The 24,219-nt window shown below is 43.6% G+C and overlaps 1 protein-coding gene across 2 annotated transcripts in view; it reads right to left on the bottom strand.

Annotated features, from left to right (window-relative positions):
• Window positions 1-118: 118 nt before the first annotated feature.
• LOC127389701 (ligand of Numb protein X 2-like) overlaps window positions 119-24,219 on the bottom strand; it is a 29,837-nt gene continuing 5,736 nt past the window's right edge. For both annotated transcript variants that reach the window (XM_051630460.1, XM_051630461.1), the window contains exons 2-10: window positions 17,046-17,505; window positions 14,285-14,514; window positions 12,668-12,864; window positions 11,007-11,372; window positions 8,505-8,684; window positions 7,348-7,522; window positions 6,981-7,191; window positions 3,975-4,133; window positions 119-3,525 (exon numbers count right to left, since the gene is read on the bottom strand). In XM_051630460.1, the coding sequence (XP_051486420.1) occupies window positions 3,390-3,525; window positions 3,975-4,133; window positions 6,981-7,191; window positions 7,348-7,522; window positions 8,505-8,684; window positions 11,007-11,372; window positions 12,668-12,864; window positions 14,285-14,514; window positions 17,046-17,446 (2,055 nt within the window). In that variant the 5' untranslated portion in view covers window positions 17,447-17,505 and the 3' untranslated portion in view covers window positions 119-3,389. The remainder of the gene's footprint in view (window positions 3,526-3,974; window positions 4,134-6,980; window positions 7,192-7,347; window positions 7,523-8,504; window positions 8,685-11,006; window positions 11,373-12,667; window positions 12,865-14,284; window positions 14,515-17,045; window positions 17,506-24,219) is intronic.

A 24,219-nucleotide genomic window follows, 5' to 3' on the forward strand; every position in this document is an offset into this window, starting at 1 on the left:
TAGCTGCTGCCCTAGAGGCCAGGCCAGGCAGTGTCCCCTGACCAGTCTGAGCTGGATTTTCCCTGGCAAATGCAGGGCAGTAGAATTTTACACGAAGGTAAGTCCAGGGTTTGCCCCCCAGCAGCACTGCTGCTTCATTTTTGTCCTCTAAGGCTGCTGTGCCTCTCCATGGGTTGATGGAGCTCTTCTGCATCCACTCCCCTGGTCTCTGGCTCTGTGGAGGTGACAGAAGCTACTTAACCTGTAAATAGGCTTAATTAATGCTGAGCACATCCTGCCTGCATCCCTCTGGGCTCACTGGTGGTGCTGTGGGAGAGGGGACACAGAAGCAGCTTGTATTGAGGCAGTGCTGCTTCCTCTGGTGTTTTCAGAATGTTTTTACAGATGGACCCAACTCCTTTTTGTTGGTAGGAGGTTTATACTGCCAGGAGCAGCTGTGCATTTAAGGGAAATAATTTTAAATTGTTTTATTTTAATGAGATAGAGGTGAAATATTTGTCTTAAATGTGTTAAGAGAAGGCTAAAGGTGAGGTTTTGGAAATGCTCCTGCACTGTAGGAGTAGAAACACAACCTAATCCAGCCCCAGCCTGGCCATGCAGTTCCTCTGGGAACAGCAGCACTGGTGTTGCAGTCATTGCTGAGCTGTGCAGCACACCCAGCCAGGGAGTTAAGCCTCACAAAAGGAAGTTTTATTTATTCCCTGGGTGAGCTTTTCAGTCAGTTCTGAGCCCCACAAGCAGTAGGAGCAGGGGCTGAAGGGAAGGGTAGGTGAGATTTACTTTTGTCAGGTTTTTTCCTCCTGCAACCATTTCAGGATAGTCCAGTTGCTGTCTAGGGAGGAGCAGAGGACAATTACCCTGTTTCCTGCCTCCCAATGCCAGTTTCTTGGAGCAATGTCTATTGTTGAGGTGGACATATTCCCAGGGGGTGTTAGCTGATAGGAAAAGGTCAAAAAACCACCCACAAGACATTGTTTTTTTTCAGGAATATTAGAATAATTTATGAAGGCATCAAAACAAATTCAACATCTATTAACAGGCTGATCTTGGAAACAATATTTAAATTACTAGGACATTTTGGTGAAGTTGAAGGCACCTTGAAACAAGATGGAGTAACAATAAAAATCGTGCTGCCTGCTGCAGCATCCTTTCCTCAAACTGAGCACCAGCTCCACAGCCTTGTCCTGCTGCACTTAATAAAAGTGACACTTGGTACTGCTCAGTAGGAATTGATCTACGTCAATATGTGCAGGCACAGATTCTGCACATGGATTGGAAGAGACAAAACTGCTCCAGGTTTTTCTGTTCCTTTTCCCCAGGCACCTTGCTGACTTCTGAATTATTTTGCTCTCAGTGTTCAGTAGGAACAACAGGATAAAAAGGCCCCAGAGCCCAGCTGGTCACACACTGGTTTTGCCGTTTGCTGTTTACCCCAGTGGTATTTATCACTCAAAGAGGCCACCCCCTGTGCCAGGGACACTTCTGGAGGGTTGGAGCCTAAGCTATTTCTGGGCTCTGATAACAGGCTCTGCTCTAGCCTGCCTGAAGCCAAGAGCCAAAGGAAGTGAGGCTGTAAACACCTCAGCCAGGCAGCTGGTGAGGAGCAGTTCCACTCTGCAGCAAGAGCTAATTAGGGAGCAGCCAGCCCTGAGCACAGCAGTGCTGGAGCCAGTGATGGGCACTGGCCTGCAGGCAGTTTGCTGCAAGGAGGGATTAAACATTCATTCTGTGTAGCATTTTTACAGGTAAACTTGATTCTTACAATCTGTGCTGGCCCCATGAAAGGTGCAGCTGAAACAGCATAAGAGGAAAGATCACTCAAGGCAACCTGGTTTGAGAAAGATCTGTCACTTCTACTGCTGACTAACAACCTAAAAAGGGAGGAGATTGCTTCATGTGGAGTTTCCAGGTAGGAACTTACCAGCCTGGCTTGGCTTCTGCTCATTTATTGTAAATATTAACTCTGCAGTGGGTTTGAACTGAGGCCATGCTGAGCACATTGTCCTCCTGGAGGTGAGGACGTCATCCAGTCAGTACAATGTGACTGAGGCAGCTGATGACCCTGAGCTTCCCCTGATCTAGTGGGTTCACAATTTGCTGATGTGTGACCAGAGCTGCAGGAGCTGTGTCTGACCCTACAGGTGCTGTGCTAGGTACAGCCTCCTTCAAACAGGTTCTTGTAACAAGTTTGCTTTATCATCTGCCTTCTGTGGGAAAAGCTGCTCATTTTATCAAGTCATAAAACCAGGGAAGCTTTCCTGAAGAGAGGGATGAAAATGAAACAAATTCCTTCTCTCTGGCTACTGTGACAGATGCACTCGATTCCTTAACCAAACCAGGGCTAGATTGGTACAGGCTCCAAAGGAGGTAAAGGCCTGAGCCATAAGCAGGCAGAGAACTGCTCTAGTTCCAACCTGTTCTGTGAAAACCCCCAAAGGGGCAGAGACACAGCCAGGAGAGGAATGAGCTTGCAACACTGATCACATGGTTAACATCATAGCAGGTGGCTTTTCCATTGCTCCTTTATCAAGGAACAAAGAAATTTGGGGGTACAAGGAGTCTCACACATACCTTTGCTGTCACATGTAAACCAACCTCTTTATTCCTTCTTGGAGCTCTCCCTGCTAAAGCAGCTGGCTGTGTGGTGGTGACCTCTCCAGGAGCTGGGACACCTCAAGGGTGCTCCTCAAGGCTGAGAGGCCTCTCACCAATTGCAGGTCTTTGGTAAGCAACTGACATCAGGGTCTGTGACAGCTAGGGGTTGACAGGACCTTCATCCAAGTCAACACAGCTCAGCCACACTAACCTAGCAGCTCTTCAGCTCTCAGCTGAGAGTCACAGGGGGGGTTTTAATGGATAAACACATTCATTAGGTTTCAGTAACCTATAAATATCAAGACTGGATAGGAATTGCTTAATTGGATCCACATCCTTACTGTTTTATTAGTGGCTTTTAAAAGCATGTATAAAATGACTCTGTGTCCAAGCAGGACAGAGAGCAGGAGCAGAACTGCATTCATCTAGCAGGGGAAATGGGGCAGTTGTGCCACTTTTGACCTCTTCAAAATGTGAAGGGGAAAGCAGAGCTCTACAAGTGAGGTGAGTTGTAGAGGAACACTGGAAAAAGCTCTCTCTGCAACACCCCTTCTACAGAGCTTTAATGAGCCCAGAAGCTAAAACTGTCCCAATTAACTGTGACTTTGACAGCCAGATTTGATGATAACCTCAGCACAGTGAAGAAACTTTTTCTCCAACGAGGAAGCTTGAAGTCTTCCATGGCAATATGCTGTGTAGCCAGAGTTCAGCATTCCCTTGGTTTGTGTGTCCCACGTTTTGCTTTGTGTGATGGCCAAGTGCTTCCTGACAGGGCTGGTGTTTGGTTTGAGCTGTCACACCAGGCTGCCTGGCCAAGACACCACAGTAAGTGTGACCTTGTTCCTTTGCTCCTTCAGCATTGGGATCAGTTCCGAATTGCTCATTCCTACTGCTGGCACTCCATTTACTGCCACTATTTCATCTCCACACCTGAGCAGAAGACAGGAAGCATGGTCATCAGGACTTCATTATTGTTAACTTTGCACCCTGGGAGCCCCAGGGTCACTGAGCATCAATTTTGTTGAAGTAACTTTTTAACTTCTGACTCAGAGGGCAAGAGAAAAGGAGGACACCTCAGACATCCCCTTTCCGCTTTTATCTAATTAATCAGTTAAAACCTTAACAATCTTCTAAAGCATAACTGTTAATTCCCCTTAGTTGCACCTTTACAGGAACACTCATTAATACAAGAGTTAGTCTGTTACAACTTTGGTAACAGTATAAACTGCACCAATGAGTGTCTAAGAATTAGGAGTCTCTAACTTTTGGCTCAGCTCGTTAACAGGGTAACAGCCCCTCAGTGAAAAGGTGCACGGTGACCTAAGAACCAACAGTGCTTCTGACAGAGCCCCCAGCCCCCCAGGGCAGCCCACACATACTTGAGTTTCCTGTCTCTGAAGGCAGGAGTCCCAGGCACGATGGTTTTGATGAAGAAAGGCTGGTTTCCTTTGCTTTCCTCAAAGCCTCCAACAATGCTGAAGCCCCAGCTTTCCAGGTTGCCTTTACTGAGGACAATATCTTGGCAGCAGTGGAGGTAGCTGTGGAGACAGGCAAGGTCACAATCAGAGAAAAAAGGTTACACGTGTGTTTCAAGGAAAACCACCTGAGCAGAAAATATTTCCCCTTGTGGAAAGAACAGCTCGGATATAGCTCTGTGTTTACTTTAAGGACTTGAGGCAACCCTTTTTCAGGGCATGTTACAGGGATAATTCTCAAATCTGAAGATGTCCTTCAGAAAGCTTTTCTCAGTATTGTCAGTGGTAGTTTAAGAGTTAACAGAAAATTGCCATTCCCTAGAGGGGTTTGACACCTGAAAGATTTAGGAATAACTTGATGAGTTCTGCTGAAGAACATGCACAATACTAGGGACAAGAAGTAACGGTGACCAGCAGTCACACCCATGCAGTTAATGAGAACTGAGCTTTTTAAAATTCCATCTGTATACTGCATGCTTGGTACCATGGAGGCATGATCACATCACATACCCTGTCATATGTCATGTAGAATGGTTTGAGTTGGAAAGTTTAAGTTCCAACCCCCCCTGCATGGGCAGGGACACCTCCCACTAGACCAGATTGCTCCAAGCCCCATCCAGCCTGCCCTTCAACACTTCCAGGGGCTGCCCTCCTTGGGCAGCAGCAATGTGTCACTGATGGAAAACAAACCTGCTGTGTACAGGAAGGTACTGAAGACCTTGGAGCAAGATCACAGGGCTCTGCTGTGAGTGGCAGCCATGAGGTGCGTCCTCAGCACGCCCAGAGTGCTGCAGTGCTGGGGCTGCCCTGGAGAACACGGTATTTCAGTGCCAATAGCACTTGCTCCTTGGGTTTGCAGCACACAGACAGGCAAAGCCTTTGCCTGGCGACTGGAAAGGTGGGGCAGGAGCAGGGACAAGCAGCTGGGAGGCTCTGGATCGTTCTCAGGTTACACCGCCGCCAGAGCTGCACTGTGTGAAGCTGCCACTGATCACCCCACCGAGGTGTTCCACCAGCTAAACTTTTCCTAATAAAAGCTTTTGCCCCCCAGGCTTTGCTTGAGCAGTTTGCAGTTGAGTTTCAGATTTCAAAAGCCTTCTCAGCTAACTTTTCAAAGAAAGATCCAATTATCCATTTCAAACTGTAATTTACTTTTGTTGGAGTTCTTCACACAGGAAGGCTGGAAGACCCAGCTCTAGCTCACTGGTGCCTCTGCAGTTTCCTTCTACTGGTACCACAAAAGTGTAAAAGAAGTGCTGAGAAATGTGTGTGGCAGCTGGTGCAAATAAACAGCCCAGAGAGCAAGAGTGGCAACTGCTACGTGGCCACAGAGCACAAATAAAAACATCAGACACATTCTCCAAGAGCTGGAAAAGGCTATTTGCTAGAAATCAGTTTTCCAAATGAAAAAGGGGATTTCTAGCATCTTCAGGAAATCATGATCCACACCCCTTCCAAAGCAGCATTTTGAGATGGTATTTTAGCCTATCAGTAGCTGGTACTGATTTAACACAGTAATAAAAAGAAATCAAGTAAAGTTCCTGTGCTGCCTTCTGTGACACAGTGGTGATGATAAACATTCAGCAGCAATATGTAATAGCACACAATTTGTAACACGCCCCACCACCAATTGATGATAAACAGAGAATGGAGAAAGACTAAGTTTACAAGGACAGCAGAGCTGACCACAGCTGTATTAAAGAACAAAAAGTGCAAGACAGGCAGCAGCCACCTGGTTCAGCCAATACAAATTGCCTGAGATTAGATGGAAAAATACTCCTACACTGTCCTTACGGAAATGTTTGTATCTACACTAGAAGTGTGCAGCTCTCCTCAGGTTTGGGCTACCTGGGGGCAGCTCAGGGCTGGTTGGCACCAGACCTGCACAGAAGGGACAGGCTGGTTCCCCAGGGGAGCAGAGGAGACTGGGAGGACAGTGCTGAGCTCAAGCCAAGTTACAGTTGCTGGACACACAAAAGCTGCCTTCCTTGGGCTGTTCTGTTTTGCCATTACAGGCTGCTAGGTAACATGAGGGTAACACAACAGAGGCTTTGTTAGTATTTCTTCTTTCAGGTGCCTCAAGAAACAAGGCTGTAAATAATCTGGGCTTCCCACAGAAGGGTTTGGCTTTACTGTTTCACGTGAATCTCCTGCATGATCCTCCTCCAGTCAGCTGGAATGACAACAGGCTCTGCCTGTCACAGCTGAATATATTTTGATGAAACTGCAAAAGTGAGCCAAGCAAAGGCTCACCTCTTCAGGGAGGAGATAGAAATTAAAGCTTTCAAAGACCTAACCCTGTAATCTGGAACTGAACAGGTTGCTGCTAAAACCTGTGCTAAGTCTGTGGTCCAAAGCTTTGTGGGAGGAAAAATAAAATATTCAGAATAATTTCTGCTTCCTGCTAAAGATGACACAATTCCAACAGCCACAAAGAATTAGCCTGAAAGAAGAATGTCTGCCCCCAAGATGATCAGATTAGGAACTTAGCACAGCCACCAGCTTCTGTTGTGCGATCCAGGAAGAGCCTCAGAATTATTTCAGTTACAAGATACTTTAGCAGAGACTGCACATTAACTGTAGGTCAGCTCTGTGCCTCAAATGCCAGGATCTAGACTTTTCATTTTCTGTGTCAGTTGTCTTAGAAAAAGAGCTTCCAGGAACTTCTGAAATACAGTTACTATCCAACAGAAGTAGGAATGATGGGTCACACCATGAAAAGCAGTGGAGGTTTCTTACACACTTATTATACTGTGTTCTCATCGACAAATAAGGCTTTCCTCTGCCTCAGAGCTAAATGAAATACCAATAATGCTCCCAAGCCAACCAACCAAGCAATTAATTTCTAGTATTGGAGTGAAAGTCAACTCTGAGTGAGCAGATCTCTATGAAGTCACTGAGCAAACATACCTAGGCAAGCCAAGCCACGAGATCCAGAGGGGAGACCAGCTGAATCCCTGCTCCTTGATGTCCAGGGAAGGCTCTGTGGAGTTCAGTGGAATGATTTCCAAGGCTTTCAGTATGACTGAGTGGGAAGCTGCATTAGACTTCAGTGCTGAGACAGCTTCATAGTAGTTCAGCTGAGTCAAATCAATACTATTTATGCTCAAAAGTACATCTCCTGTCAATTAAATAAGATAGCAAAAGGTCTGTAATAATCCCAAGAAGCCCATTTCTGCCTCAAGCTCCTATTGGAACCCTGTGTCCAGCCTCACTTTAGTGCTCAAGTCCTACTTTTTCAGTTAAACAGAAGAGTTCCTAGAGCACCTTTCCTTACCTCGCTTGATCCTGCCATCCCTGAAGAGGCACCCGATGGGCTGCACGCTGGTTACATATATAGGGAGCTTGTTTTTGTTATCCCTTCCACCTCCAATTGTTATTCCCAAAGATTCCTTTGGTTCCTTTTTTATTGCAACTGTCTTTTCATGACTTGCATATCCCTGAGGTAAATCCTGCACAGGAATGACAGTAGAAAATGCAGCTTCATTAATGCAGCACTGAAGTCCCAGGAGCACCACAGGGTGATCTGTGTAGTTTCTACTTTTCTCACACAAAAGCCCTTAAGCTCCAAACCAGAAGAATAAGTTTGTGTCATCGTGCAATTCCCTGAACACGTTATGCCTGATGGATGGCAAGAAGCAAGTTTCAAGTATCTCATGGATGGCAAATTTCCCCACTGCCCTTTTCAGAAAATAAAGAATTCAAAATTGGGTCTGCATCAACATTAGAGACATTGGAAGAAATTTTGACAGGTTTTTCCCTAAAACCTGTGTTTCCCAGTTTTTCTCCAGTACCAAAAGGCACAAACCCCCTGCTTTTCATAAAATGTTAGGGAGTTGGAAGGGACCTCTGAAGATCATTGAGTCCAACCCCCCTGCCAGAGCAGGACCACCCAGGGCAGGTCACACAGGAACACATCCGGATGAGTCTGGAGAGTCTGCAGAGAAGGAGACTCCACAACCTCTCTGGGCAGCCTGTCCCAGGGCTCTGTCACCCTCACAGTGAATAAGTTTTTCCTCATGTTAAGGTGGAACTTCCTGTGCTTTTATCTGTTGCCTCCTGTCCTATCACAGGGCACATCTGAAAAGACTGGTCCACTCTTCTTGACACCCACCCTTCAGATAGTTGTGAACATTAATAAGATCCCCTCTCAGTCTTCTCTCCAGACTAAACGGCCCCAGGTCCCTCACCCTTTCCTCATCAGATGAATGTTCCAGTCCCTTAATCATCATCACAGCCTCCATTGGACTCTCTCCAGTATAACCCTGTCCCTCTTGAACTGGGAAGTCCAGAACTGTTCACAACTTTCAACAGCTCAAGAAGAAATGGAGCTACTGCTCAGTCCTACATGATAAATCATCATCACAGAGTAAGCATAATAGATCTGCTAGACCAAGAATAACCAGCACTTTTGCCCTTACTTACAAAATTTACCTTCTGATAGTTAGATTTTCGCCTGTAGTGAGTCTGGTCTAGTCGTCTCCGATGGTGCACGGGGCTCCCTCCAGTGCTGCTGCTGCTGCTGCTGTTTGAGGTGCTGCCATCTTCTACTGGCTCTGAGAGCTGCACCCCTGGCTGCCTCAAGACAACAAAGTTCACTCTTGAGTCACTGGTCTGCCAGGAGAAACAAAAAGGAGTGTTAATAAAATAGCTAGGAAAACAAATTAGAAATTGGGGACGGCCCCTGTCATGTTCCTGAGGAGACAAGGGCTGGCATCTCTTCTGCAAAGGGGCTGAAACAGGGCTGTGCAACATGAGGTGAAGAGCCACAGAACCCTGTGGTGAAAAAAAAAAAGAGGAATTAACAAATGTTCATCAGAAGGGACAGGAGTAGAGGCAGGTTTCAGCCGTGCCTTCCTCCCTCACCAACGCTGACCAAGTGGAAAGTGATGATTAATTCCTCCACTTCAGACCAAAAAAAACAAAATAGCACATTGTGTTGTGAGCCAGAACCCTGACTGGTCCACACCATGGATGACTGTGGTAAGCTGGTCCTGGCTGCTTTTACTTTGAATGTAAAGAAACTGTTAAAGCTCTTTCCCTCCCAGCTTTTGTACCATGTCTATTGTTCAACATCTCCCACCCATTTTCCCCCCAGAGTACCTGAAGACATGACCTTTTGTCTAAGATCGCTGCCAATTAAACACTTAACCAGCTGTATGTCTGGCTTTGGCAGAGCTACAGGGAAAGTATTCATTATTGTTCCTGCTCTTCTAATTCGGTGTGTTCCTTAGATAATTGGACAAAACCTTATTGTGAAGGACTCCACTGGGGCAAGGCCTGTGTGCTCACTGGGGGCACTTCCTGCAGGGGAGAAGTATGGTTGCTGCTCTCAGTTCTTGATGTGGGACCTTTCTCCCCTGGTGCCACAGCACCCTGGCAGCAGTGAATTTCCCTGCCCTTCGAAGATGCCATCAACTGTTTTGGTTTGGTTTTTTATTTGTGGCTTTGTTGTTGTTTGTTTTTCCTTTTATTTTAAAACTGGTACAGGAGAGTTTTACTTTCTGAAATGGAATTCAGCTAGACAATTTTTTTTTCCAGACAGGTTGGCACACATCCATGTCTTCATAAAACAGAACATTGCATCCTAAGATGGGGATTTGTTCTCCTCTTCAACCAGGAGTACCAGGTTATGTGCAGTACATATAGCAGTGCACACACACACACACATATACATATATATAAAAATATATATAAACACACACAACTGAAAATAGTACTTTGTAATACAGGTAGAAAGACTTTTCTGCAACTGGTTTGTAATTAAAGTTACACTTAACCAAGAGTTTGAATTAGCCCTCAGAAAAACAGATGTTTGGAAGACTGTCAGTTACACACCAATTGTCACTTTGAAAGGAACTCAACCCCCAAACCTCCTGAAGCTGGCACTGAGACTTTGGTTACTGATTTCAGTGGGATCAAACAAGAGTTCCTCATGTGGGAGTTACAATTTGCACATTACAACAAAAACACAGCAGCACTTAATGGGATGCAAACAAAATTCTAAGAGGCCATAGAATGGAATCACAACTATAGCATAAAAAAGGATCTCAGTACTGGAGCTCTGCTCTCTCTCTCCTTTTCTCCCATGCCACTGCACTCCTGTGCTGATTACCAGGAAGAGAACTGGCTCTCCCTCACTCTGCTGACCTCAGATCCTTCCCAGGATATAAACAGTATGTGATGAGATGTATTGTGTCGGGATCTTTAGATAAAAACAGAAACTGGAGGTCATTGCCTGGGGGAATAAAGAATTTAAGCTGATCAACATGGTATCTGCTGCACACATAGCAATCCTTCATCCTTAACCAAAATTCCTTGCCCACTCCTTTCACCAAAACATTTGTCATGCTGCAACAGGACAGCATTCCCACTGCACAGGGGAATACCACCTCTCTTCTGCCCAGTTAGTATTTTAACATGTTTTTAGCCTGAGGAGCCTCATCTTGTTTCCTGGATTCCCTTCCCAAATCCAGGTAAAATGAGGGGAGGGCTGCAGAGCAAAGGGGTTCTGTTCTGTGCTGCCAGCCTATCACATCTCCCAGCAAACACCTTCAGTCTGGCTGTGTGAAGCACTAGGGGCTGTAGATGCTCCATGCACCTACAGAGTGCACAGGAATACTCATTCTGCAAGGAATGCTCCACACACCACAGCAGAAAGAAGATCCAGTTGCCTCAGATGAACTAAAGTGCCATGAGCAACTGCCTCACTCAGACTTGTCAGAGATGACTCACAATGAATTCCCACTCTTCATGTTTATCTTCATTTGGAAGTGCTGCTTCCCACACATCTGCAGGGAAGTCACTTTCCCAAAGAGATATTTCAGGGAATGCAGTATGTGTTCTGTTAGCCCTTGGGTCAGAACAGGAGCCCTGCCATCAACACAGGCAGGTCCAGAATCATTAGCCACACAACATCACCATGACATCAATTACCTGGATTATCTGTGCAGCAGCCTCAGGTGTTCCTTGCCTCAAATCCTGGCCATTTATTGACAGGACTCTGTCATTCCGACTCAGCTTCCCATTTTTGGCTGCCAAACCTCCCTCTAACAGATCTAGAATAAAAATCCCTGCCTCATCTGTCTTCCTGATCAGTTTGATTCCCAAGGGCTCGGATCGGTCTCTCTTTATCAAGGTAACGTGGATCACTTCCCGATTCATGGAGGTGGAATCCTGCTGTGCAGTCTTATTGGAAAACCCCTTCTCCTGCAGGACCATGAGCTGGAGAACAGGACCTGGGTGGCGCAGGAAGGAGACAGCTTGGCAGTGAGTCACACTGCTGATGTTGACTCCATTCACCTAGAAAGACAAACAAACCAGAGTCACTCATCAGAACCTGCAGCATTGAGTCCCTGTCCGCAGTGTGGAACATCAGAGCTGGAGACAGGATGTACAGCTCCCCATGCAGTGCCAGGGCTGAGGCAGCTGCTTCTGCTGCACAGTGGAGAGCAGAGTTTTCTAAAAGAGACTGCAGGAGAAAGCAGGTGAAATGAGACCATAATTGATGGTGAAGAACTGAGGACTGGGATGAGCCAGGACAACTCACATAACTAAAAATCTGAAACTGCGAAATCCCAGCTCCTTACAGCCATCCCACAGCAGCACAGAACTGATTTCCCTTAACTTGCAGCATTCAATACACACCTGGAGGAGAAGACACAAACTGGAAACTACCCATCCTCATTTTTAAGTTGTGGAGTGGTCCATGGTCTACAAGCTTCTGGAATCATCAATCTAATTGTGCTTTTATCCAGGTAATTCTGAGAAGCTACTTTTTGCATTGTCATCACATAAGACTGTGCAGTCAGTCTTTCAGGATGTTCACAGGGCTGCTATGGGGACATGTACAATTCAGCTGGATAAAACAGAAGTTATTGTACTGGTCTATTCAAGAAACCAACCTGGAGATCATTTCAGCCGCTTGTGCCTGTGGGCTGCCAGTCTGTGCTGGAGGCCACAGTCCAACAGGATAATTAGGTCTTTATGGCTTGTCAAATAATTGGGCAGCCCTGGCCAGATGATGCTGAGAGTTCTCCCTGCACATGGGTTCACAGCTGCACACAAGCTTCGGTCGCCTTCATCAGCCCACTGCCATGCAGGGTGATTAATCTGGATTAATCTGGAAACTAAATCTGGCCATGGGTGAGCACACACTCGTTGTTCCTCATGTTGCATATCTCTTACTTCAAGTCATAAGGTCCTAACTTTGGACCTGCCCATTGAGAATATGCAGCTTAAGCAACACAGTAGAGTGAGCAATTGTAAGACTTCCTATCTAGAGCAGAGCCCTTTGGAAAGAAATGGTGCTACTGGGTGAAACTGATCAGATACAAGTATTTGTTCTTTATCTGAAATGGTCTAAATTTCAAAAAGCTATCAAATACATGCAAGGTAAAGACGAGTCTGACTAGAATGAACCTCAAAAGCCTGCTTCTCAGCCCCAGCAGATACACAATGCTACTGACACATGGGGCTAATCAGTGCTTTAAAAGCCTCAACTGTAGAGATTCCCCAGTTTTTCTAGGCAATCCTCCTCCTCTCGTCCTGATCTCAAGTCAAGAGAAGGAAAGAACTACCAGTGGGGTTTTACTTACCTCAAGAATATGGTCCCCAGGGGCTATTCTCCCATCTGCAGCAATGACAGAATCCCGCAAGACTTCCTGAACAACAATGTTTCCTAGTGGGGTGTCTTTACCCCCAACTATCCTCATCCCCAGCTCTTCCTCCGGGTCTTCTCGGTGAATTTCAATTGTGGTGGTTTCAGCCACAAGACTAGTTCTCTGTGGAAGGTCTGCTTATGGAAATTGGAGAGGAAAAGCAACACATTAACAGAATTTTCCTTCATGTAGCACCATGAAGTTTGTAACACTGACAGGTGGTGTTCAAAGTAGTGTCTGGAGAGAAAGCAGCAATCAGGAGAGGAAAGAAAAGGTCAGATTAAAAACTTTAAAAGCCCCTGTTTCTTGTTTAGTTTCTCCAGAGTGTTTCCCAACTTCTCCTAGCTTATGGCAAACTTAAACTCTTTCATTGTTGTTTCTTCAGATTCATTAAAGGGTGTTCAGTGTGTTTCACTTACCCTTCTGCTGTCACAGCTGGCCTGCTAGAAGCACCCACATGACAAATGCCAAATTCCACGATGCCCATGAGAAGAGAATTACTGAGCTGTAATTACTGGTCTGCTGTTGTGGTCACTTTACCACAGGCAGCTCACTGCAATTTCCCTCCTCTAATTTCCTTTCTCTCTCTTTTCCCATCCCCCCTGTAGCACAGGAGTCATGTTTACCTACTTCACAGCATCCTGAAGACTAAGCAATGCTTCTCAGACACTTTCATCTTCAAGGTTGTTGTTAGCAAGTCATATTAAATCTACCAGCACTGCAACACTGAGGCAGACCCAATGCTCTAATGAGGCAAGCACACTGCCTGACCAGGTGAAGTGTAGTTGTCACACAACAGATGCAAAACCTGCCCAAGTGTCCTTGGGGAAAAAGCCAAGAGAGAAGTAAACTGACCTGGGTATTAGCTCTGGCACAGGCACAGTGGTTGCCGGCTCCAGCGCCTGCATGCTTGGAAACTTTAGACTAACTTTGAAACAAGGCACAGAGATTTCCATGCTGCTGCCTCCTAACAGGGGCTGAGACAAGCAACTCTATGCTGGAGATGGTTTTTATCTGCAAGGGTTTAATAACTGACTATTAATCCAAAACCTAAGTTATGCTGTAAAAACAGACTTGCTGCACACCAGTAGCGAGGCACTGACCACTCCGGGAAACTGACTGTGTATTTAACTTTCTTAACAAGATTAAGAAGCTGAAACATTTCCTAATTGCTAATTATTTAGCTTCTGTAAGTGCTGCATGTTCTCATTGACAGGGACTGCCTTTGTTTCTGCAAAGAATGCTGAAAATATTCCCTGTAGTCTAACAGAGATTCCCAGAATTGTTTTGCACTGACAGTTCTGTGCTTGTGAGCAGATCCTGCCACACCTGATGCACATGAATGCTCCTCCCCTCTGCTCAGGGACAAGCTGAGGAGAGAGGTTACTCTGATGGCTACTAATGGCTGAATAGCACTGAGGAGATTTAAGAATGTTGGTGAGGAAATCTGAGAATGTTGGGGACACCTTAAAAATTGAGTTGTCCAAGATAATTACCTCATTTTTCTATTAGAAAAGGTAATTACATAATTGCATTTCTGCATCAAACTCTCACCTTCCTCAGTCTCCTCAAAAGCTGGATTAACCAGTCCAGGCTCTGCAGTCCCTAGTGACACCACAGCAGCTGCAGAGCTTTCTGCCACAAGTGATGATCCTCCACTTGGTAGCTCTGGATCTTTGGGTGTACCTGTCTCCACCTTGGTAGGAGGATCTTCTTTCCCTTTGGAAATGGGATTCTTTTTCCTCTGTAGTAGTTCAGATTTGTATTTCTTGAAACCAGGACACCTAAAGAGAGATGGTCAGTGACTGTAAGTGATTAGTCTTTGCCTGTGTGATTAACACAGCACACAAGCTCTGGCTGACAAAGGTATGTCAAGAAGCATGGTCAAGATCTCCTCAGCTGCAAAGCTTGTATTCCAGATGCTGAAGTTTATTCCCATTTGACATTCAGCTTCTACTTGTACTACTATCAGCTTAAGGTTTAAGAAAGGGCTTGTTATTTTAATACTTTCAAAATTATTAAGCAAATTATTTTTAAAAGGAGAATATCATAAGAACGGGAGTCTCCCTTGCTAAATATTTACCTGGCAAACACTTGGTGAAGAAAACAGTATCCCTTAAAATATAAGCAAACACTCAGCTCTGCCCTTTTAGTGATGACTATGAAATGTATCTTTATGCAAAGCAACTGGCTCAAGTTTCAAGCTCAGCCTTGAATTAGGCTGTGTTTTCAACAAACCAGTAACCTGCAAGAGCAGCAAGTGAGGCTTCCTTATGTTTTTTTGCTGCATGGAACCTGACCCTCAGCCAGTCCACACAGGTGATGGCTCTACTCAAATGGGAAGAATCTAGAGGAGTTTATCATCCTACCAACTGCTCCCCACAGGGAGGTTCAAGAAGTAATTCTACATTCAACAAGATGTGCTCCGTGTGCAGCTACACCGCAGCCCGCCTGTCTCAGCAGAAATGAGCAAGGAAAAACAAGCTCTTTTATCAAGAGTACTTACAAAAAAGGTGGCAGGTGAGGAGGGTGATGAATGCAAAAGCAGTACTTTCAGAGACATGAGTAGCATTGGGTGTTTACCAGAGTCACTTTTCAAATTAAATTCAACCATTTACATTCTGGCTAAACAAGTCTCATCCCAGTATTACTTCCTCTGGTTTATTCCTAACCATCTATTCTCCAAGCAGTAAGATAACCCTGAAACTTAGAGGTAGAAACTGATTGATCCACTTGTGCACATGAACCTCGAGATGTTGAGAAACAAATTCATTTTGCACAGGGCAGAGAAATCCCAAGAAAACAAATTTCTAGATGCTTATTTCCTTGAATCTCCTGCTATCAGTTAGCCTTACTTAAAACTGAAAAGCATGCAAGTCCCAGAGTAATTTTTTTCTCATCTTTTTTTTCATTTTTCAGTTTAACTGTGCTCACAGTCCAGGTGAAATAGCCTCGATTTTTAGGTCACACCCTCACCAGGGAAGATAAAAACAACTATGAAATGTATCAGAGAATGATACCGTTTCCAGACAGGTCTCTGTGGTAAACTTTGGAGGGTGCCTCCCTCTTCTGTGTTTTAACTACTGTGCCAGAGTGATTAACAAGTGACAGAAGTTTACTGATACCAGGGTAGATTTACAGCACAAGAGAGGAAGGCCCAGCCCTGGTATGGGTCATGGCTCCAGCTCCACAACAGCAGCCCTGTCCCTGTGCCCTGAGCATTCAGCCCTGCCTGGTGACAAGAAAGCTATGCAAAGAGTTAGCTCGAGAAAAATGACATTATAACCTTTCACAAACTGAGAAAAGGGGCACATAGGAACCTTCCTTCACTTCCCTGGCTCTAACAGAAGGTCTCAGCTAATGGGAAATGAAGAGGAGCAAGATCCACAAGGATCCTAAGCTGGAGCTGCAAGGGTATCCTGGGTTTAGCTGTTCCCTGTGCACTGGCTGGCCTTCTTTAAACAGGTAATTGCCACAAAAATCTGCAACAGAGCTGAAGGAAACAAGCCCAGTGCATTTCTCCCTGCACACTGCCAAAACACACTGCCAGGGAAGGTCTGCTGCTGCCTGCAGCAGGGCTTGTACTTAGCTCCCTTTCCTGCAATCATTAACTAGGTAGGAACACGTGTTCTTCAAGCACCATGGCAAGAGCTCTTTGGCACCTGCACTTCTTTAAAGCTACAATATTCCACCTGCCACCAGTTCAACCAGCAGTGGAAGTACCAAAACACCTCTCTGCTGACAAGCACTGGAAAAATACATCTCCATTCCTCTGTAGAGACCAGGGGGAAAGGACAAGAAGTATTTTTCACCTGCTTCTGTTTTTCAGTAAAAAGAGAAGATAATGGAAGTAAAAGCAGGTGATTGAGCAACTGCATAATGTGCAGCTTGGAGGGACCTACATTATTTGAAACAAAGACTTATGTATTGCATATCTTAATTGGGCCAACTAAACTGGCAACACTGCACATCCCTTCCTTCCAGAATGATGTTGACTTTTTGTGCCTGTGTTCTTCTCTGCAAGTGGAAGAAGAATAAGCCTTTTTATAATCATTTTCAGAGTCAGGTCCCCCAGACCAGGACACACAAATTTATATGCATTTGATAGGTTTTGTGTCTGGGCACAGCTGACCTCCCTAACAGAGACACACAATTATGCTGTCTTCACCCACCCACCTTCCTGGCCTCACCCTCTGCCATGTGTGGTGTCCCATCTTGCCCCAGTTTAAAGACTGTTCTGAGAATGGATCTTTCTGGTCAGAAGCACAACAGACATTACACAAGGAGCAATCATACAGTGTAAGTGGGAATTCACCTGTTCTGCAGATGAGCTTCTAGTTCACACCTCTGCATTGTCTGCTGACACTCTGCCTTGAAAGGGCAGAAGACAATCAGCTTATCCAGCAGGTTTCGTACTAGAAGGCTGGACTTGTGGCACTGCTGGAAAGAGAGCTTCTTCCGATCCATAGGACAAAAGCTGTACTCCTGCATGAAGTTTTCCAGGCACTTGAAACAGTACGTATGTCCACAGGGGGTGTCCATGGGCTGGAGCAGGGGCTGAAGGCAGATATGGCAGATGAGTTCATCATCTACTTCATCCTGGAAGTTGTAGAGATGATTGTCCAGCAAGAGGTGGAACTGACCACACTCGCAGCAGAGTTCATTAGCTGGGGACGTGGGTTCCTCTGCCAGGGGATCAGCCATGACAGCCAGCATCAGGCACCCTCAGCCCCACAGCAAGGAGACGTGGCAGGCAGCAGTCTGAGAGAGGACCCCTAGTGCAAGGGAGAGAAACAGAGATTTCCAGCCACCCATCTGCTTAGATCTAGCCAATTAAAAATTAAATTGTACTCCTGCCTGAAGATTCTCCCCCCCCCGAATCTTCACCCCCACCCACCCCCCCTTAGGGTTCTTCCTTCCAGACTGACCTTGGATTGAGCATTCACAGGGGTCAGAGGACACCAGGACCTGGCTCAGCAAAATGTTTAAGCATGTGGATATATTGAAGCTTACATTGCTTTACACCAGTGACACAGACTAGATAAAACTCTGCCAAACACATGAACTAAAAAAGCTGAGACAAAAGCTGCATGTTCTTGAGGGAGAACAACCCAGAGAGGGAAGGGAAAGAAAGGATAACCAAGAATGTGATTTTTAAACTGGCAATTTTTCTCTCTGGCCTTCCTGATGATACCAAATTTTTTAAGTGGTGAAACATCAGTTTGGGGACTTCTAGTTGTTTGGATTTATTTTTTTGTGTGTTCTGGGGAGGGATGAGGAAAGAGGAGAGGAAGAAATTTCAAAAGAAACTTAAATCTAAACCACATTTCCTTCCTTTTAAGCCCACTCCCTTCAAAAAAAAGTTTGTTTTAACAAACAATGCATTGTTCCCCACTCATCCATGCCTAAGTTCACCCATGGAAACAAATTTCCTATAAAAAGACTGAAACTTTCTAGGTGGAAAAACAAAGAATTGTCCACATCACAGTTTGTTGTAACATAACAAAAGGCTTGGGCTTGAGCTTCTTGCAGTTAAGGAGAATAAGATCAGGAGCAAAGAGTTCTTGGTAGCTGCTGCTCTGCTAATTTTACCAGAGATGTCTCCAGTCACATCCACTCTGAAACTTGCCTATTGTAATTAAACATAAAACTCACAAGAGTTTGGTAGCAGATCACAGGCACAGAGACCATTACAGGAAGGTGTTTGGTTTTTTTACCTGGCAGTTATTTTAATGAAGTAGGAAATGTAGTACTATTGAAACTAACACACTGTATTCCATGGGGCCGGGGGTGGGAGGGAATGGACAGGGTGTTGTGATGGTGAGGTTTTAGGGGGAAGTTTTAGGGATTGTTTTGAGGGTTCTTTTACATGAAGGGTTTTTTATGTAAAAAAATCCCAGGGTCTTTTAAAACAAAACAATTACAGATCTGTGATGAAATGGAAAATTTCTGAAAGGCAACATGGAAAATATCTGAAAACAATTGCTTTATCTGGAACAGGTAAAAGCCTAAGCAAGAGTGAACACTGGTCTGCACCAGTGCCTGGAGGACATGGCTGGCACGCAGCAGCAGCAGCACCTTTGGAGGAGGGGAGGCAAGAACAATAAGATAGCAGGAATGGAGAGAAAAAATTAGTCATGGGTTTCTAATAAAAATCATTTATCACTCCACTTCAGTTAATAGTCAAGCATAAGTCAGCTATTTAATTAAAGGGATAACATATCACCAACAGAATCAAGCCATTCTACTTAATCTAGTAATAGAAACTTGTTCACTTGAAAAGATTAAAACATCGCTGTCATGGTTCCAGGTAGGTAGAGGGCAGGAGCTGTTTGCTTCTCCAGCTGCTGCTGCAGCACCAGAAAGCATCTTCCTCTTAAGGAAAGCACTTGGGCTGGATGTACAGACCTAGCTGTTCTGTTTGCATTTACCCCTTAACTTTTGCATGACTGCCTCGGTGCTCCCCAAAAGAGAAAGAACAGTCCACAACACACAAGCAAAACAAAGCAGATGTATCCATGCCACCCCGCTTTTAGAAATACCCCTGTGCTTTGGTACTTAGCTCCATCTGAAAGAGGCATTTCTACTGTTTGTCTTATGAAAAATCTTAATTTGATCTTAAAAGCAAAAACCTTAAATTAATCTTAAATTATCTCACAAGTGGAAAGGAAACATTTCAACATTAGACAATCACTTAATGTCACCTACCAATTCTTAATCAATCAGCTCAGCAGCAGCAAGTTAAGGAAACATCAAGCTTCCAAGGCAAACATCTACCAATAAGAAAGACTTGTGCTTCGGGTTGTAGGATTTGCATAAAATTTTGGCAGGTGATTAAACAAATCTACTTTCTCAGTGAAAACAAACCCCATGGTAATTTTGCTGATAAACTACTTTTATATGGGTTTTTTTGAGATTATTTACCAAATTCATTCTCTGCTCTCTGTGTTTAAAGGTTATACAAGATTAATCCCATTTATGAGTCATTTCAAAACCTCTGGAAGATAAAAGTATCACCACAATCTTGCTTCTTTTTTCTTTCCTGTAACTCTGAGCTGTTCCTCACTCTCAATTCTAGATCCTTGAAAGCGAGGCGTGAAGATTTCTTTCAGAAGTGCCAAAGTAAATTTTACTCTTACACCACTGTCCTGTCAATAAGGAGGACACTCCTGCAGACACCAGGGAACCTAGGGCTGACACCTCGGTGATGAAACCCAGCCCACGCCCTTTGGCAAGGCAGGAGGCAGCAGTACAGGACAGCAGGCTCAAACAAGCCTGCCGCTCACTGGGTGATTCAGCCAGAAGCAGATGTGCTGTAAGAGGAAAATTGCTAACATCTTATTCAGCAAAGATGACTACTTAGCACAACGAGACAGATTTTAAGTGTCTGGAAAATGCCATGTCTCAACACAACAGGCATGATTCCCCTCAGCTTAAATAGACTAGTTTCAAGAGAATGTCTTGACTCCCTGGGATTCCAGCTTTGGAGATGAAGCTCCATATATACCAAATCATTTGCAGTTTCCATCACATTTCAGTTACTCTGAAGGACAGACCAACCCCAATGACTGTTCTAAGAGTATAATGCAAGGAATGCCTCTGTAGTCTGAATTATTTAGGAAGCAATAAACCCCATTCCTATGCATGACAAAGAATTGAAGGAAATAAACCAATAGAAATCTCTTTATATTTTCCCTTTTCTTATCCTGTGTGGACTAGAGAAAAGATTTCTTTGGACTTACCTTTACTGCATTTTTTTTTAATAACTGCTGGCTTTTTTTTTAAAGTAGGATTTCTTGTACTGTAACACTGTCTCAAATAATAGACTTTTTTTTTTTTTTTAAAGAAAGACTTATCAGGTTGTCTAATCTATTTCCCTGCCAAAGCAAGACTATTCCTGACAATATTAGCACATTGCCTATTCTTGTTTTAACTCTGCTGGGGCACAGAGCCTCAGAGATGCACCCCCTCTGCACACCTACAACACTGTTAAGAGCTCTAGTAGGGAGGATGCCAAGAACCACACCAATAGCTAACTACTCTGCACCATTCCTGATGGACAAACTCTGTTCACTTCTCCAAAGCACCCTGGACTTGCAAAGAGAATTGATTCATTACTTCTACAACTTTAATTAAAAAAACAAAACAAAACAAAAAACAACTTTAAAAAAAGCGTAATTATCTGAGAAATATTTCCAGCATCGTGCCTCCACTTGTGCTGCAGTGACTGAAAAGGAGCTGTGGTACCTGGCTACCCCAAGAGCCACAGTCCTGCTTCCAATCCTGTCATTCGAAGTCTTAGCATTTCCAAATGTAACTTCTGGTCCTTGTTTTTAAGGCATTCCAGCATTTGATACAAGTCACCTTCAGTCATTAACATATTTATCTTCATGACATCTATTTGAGGTATAACATTGCTGCTATTCCCATTCAAATACTGAAAAATTACCCCAGAAGCATCAACTCATGGGAATGTAAGGTGTTGGCATGTCTCTGAACCAAGTAACCTACTTAAGATCACACAGGAAGCTCCTGGGAATAATAAAAAACAATCAAAACAAACAAAATTCAACCGAAACCATCTTGATCATCTTCTTTTAACTAACTGATTTATAAAGTATGGTGAGTGAGCCAGAGTACGTTCCATACTGCAAAAAAAACATGCAGGCTTCATAAGGACAGCAAAGTGCAACATTTTCCCCAGCAAATTAGGATAACTAGAGGAATGTCCCATACTGCTTTAGTTAAAAAAAAAAATAAAAGGAGAAATCTGTCAAATTACTATTTCTCAGCATTAAAAACCTACTTGCACCATAGAAAGTACTTTGGAAATACAACGGATTTATGTTTCTATGCATCTGTAGGTTGGCACCTACATGATGATTAAACCCCAATATAAAAGTTGGCTTTGGGATTGCAGGGTGGGTGCTCCACGTATATGTAATAGCTCACTGCAATAATTATGCCAATTATTATATTTATAACTACATTTCCCTGGGAAACTGGAGAGGCAACATTCCAACTAAAGGCTAAACGATTAATTTTTTGGGGGGTCGACAAAACAAAGCTAGCACACTCTGGATCAAGATGACTGAGGGCACAGAGCAGCAGGGCACTATCCAAGCCCCATCTGCTTACATTAAATCAAGTTCAAGATGTATTCTAATGCAGCAAACCCAGTGCTCTAGAAATCAGCCTTCGGGGGCAGAACTTCTGCTAAATTTTCTTCAGACAGTTTTCACTCAGTTAAAGAGTTTTGTGTTTCACAGAATGGCAATTTTTTATTTCTTATTCTTTTGTTCTAGAGACAAAGAGAAATACATTGTACAGAAGATGTTCTGGAACAGGGTTTTTATGCTGAATTTCATTGCTATTTTGAACTAGGACTTCACATATGTGAAATGGGACAGATTTTAATGAAGCACACTGCTGTCCTGACTGACACTTCCAGTGTGCTGCTGCAGGGTTTCATAACCAGGAGTAAACTGTCTTTAGTACACAGCTGCAGCACAGTAAAGAGTGTTGAAATACCAGAGGATTTTTATAAGCAATACTTAAAGTAGGTCAAAAACCACAATAGCAAGCCCAAGAATAGTTTCAGGTAGTGATACAATGCCCTGTTATCTTTATTATGTTCTGATATTGCTGAAGATCAGGGCTCTGAATGTAAAAGAAGTCAAAGCTTCTTTAAATGGTAAATGTACATAGCTAAACAAGAAGCAACCCTTTCACTATTTAATCTTGCCTTCAAGCCAAAGGGTTTCTAAGAAGAATCCTCCAAGAGGAACTGCTCAGCACGTATATGAACACTTTGACTGAGAAGTCTAAATCCAAGATGCTTTACTGCACTCAATATAAAGGAAAAATTGACAATTTAAAAATTTGTCATTGTCCCCATCAATTATGCCTATTCTTTGACCATAAATTTGAAAATAAGTTGTATTCTAACTCCCTGGTGTATCTGTGCTTGTTGAACAATTGTGTATTTCATCTGCTTGAACTTCTGGGCAAGTATCTCTTCTCAACCAGAAAACAGAAAACCAAGTGTACCTTCATTAATTATAATCAGGATCATTATCCTGTTAGACTAGAAAAGACTTATTATTCCAGGAAACCCTATTCTAAGGGATGTGCTAAAAGCCTTTGTTGATTAGAGCAAGACTATCCCAAGGAGTTTTCTCAGCAAATTCTGCAATATCAGGTCTCCAGCATGGCACTTGGATTTCCATTTTTAACATAATGCACTTCAAGATGTATTTTTTGAAATTGTTTTGTTAGTATATTTGAAAGTTCAACATCAGAAAAGATCTCTTACCTTTATATTACTTATTTTTTAAAATCTTATTAGCAATCAACAGCTTAAATTGCAAACAAACACCTAACTTTAGGGGGAAAAAAGCTGATGTAAAAAATTAAGAAGCTGGCACTCCTAATTAATTTATCTCACTGCCACGTGCTCTGAACATTTGCTTCTCAGCTCAGTTAATGATACCACAGAACAGTAACTCCCTCACCAGGGACTCAGCACACTTAAGTAGCAGGACTGCACAAATGTAATTTGAACAATTAATGCCAATTCTTTCCACAGAGCAGGAGGTTCTGGTGTTTTCATTCATTTAATATTATCTGGATAAAAAGAACCAGTAAGTTTCCTCTCTTCTCCCTTCTTCTTAAGGAACTAAGTAGTGGTGTAAAATGTTTTCCACCCACACTTTTCTTCCAAGGGGATTAAACATTATTTTAAAATACTGCTCTGAGGAGTGGATAAATTAAATGCCAATGCCATCAAATAGAAGTGAAGACAAGTGCTGCAGAAAAAGCCACTTTATAGTTCTTCCTGCTTTCTAACCTTTGCTAAGTGCTTCCGCTTATCTACCATCCTTTCTACACCCTTTTTTTCCCACAAACATGCAAGTTTGTTTCCCTGCTTGCAGGAATTTTTCTGTTGTACCACTCAAATCAATTTGCTTCTTTGCAGACTTTGACATAAAGACTCCAATGGAAGTTTCACCACTGGCAGCAAACGTTCTTTATTTTTAAATATTCTGTCTAATAATCTCTCTCTAGGAAATTAAATACTCCTACCTTCACCCTCACCTATATTTTGAATTTGGCAGCTATGCCCAATCCATCCCTCCAAATCAGTTTGATGTCTGTGGGAGAAGTTTTCTATAGACAAAGAAAGAAGTAATCTAATGCTATAATTTAAGGATAAAGGATCTAATCTGTAATTAATAACCAAAGCTTCTTTTGCAATTAAAGCAAAAAGCCCAAAACCAAATCAAAGAGATTAGAAGATTTGATGTTAAGATTTAGTTTTATCTAAATACCTGGTAGCACACGTACTCTCCAAACAGTTGGTTTGTTTCTGAGGACAGGAGGTAAAGATGATGTGTCTATTGGCTACATGCAAGCACCAGATACTCTTATCACATTATTGTCTGTGTGTCTATCCGTAAATTCCCTGTCTACAGCCAGAAAACAGCACC

The sequence above is a fragment of the Apus apus genome, chromosome 12, assembly GCF_020740795.1.
Source record: "Apus apus isolate bApuApu2 chromosome 12, bApuApu2.pri.cur, whole genome shotgun sequence".
Classification (NCBI taxonomy): Eukaryota; Metazoa; Chordata; class Aves; order Apodiformes; family Apodidae; genus Apus; species Apus apus.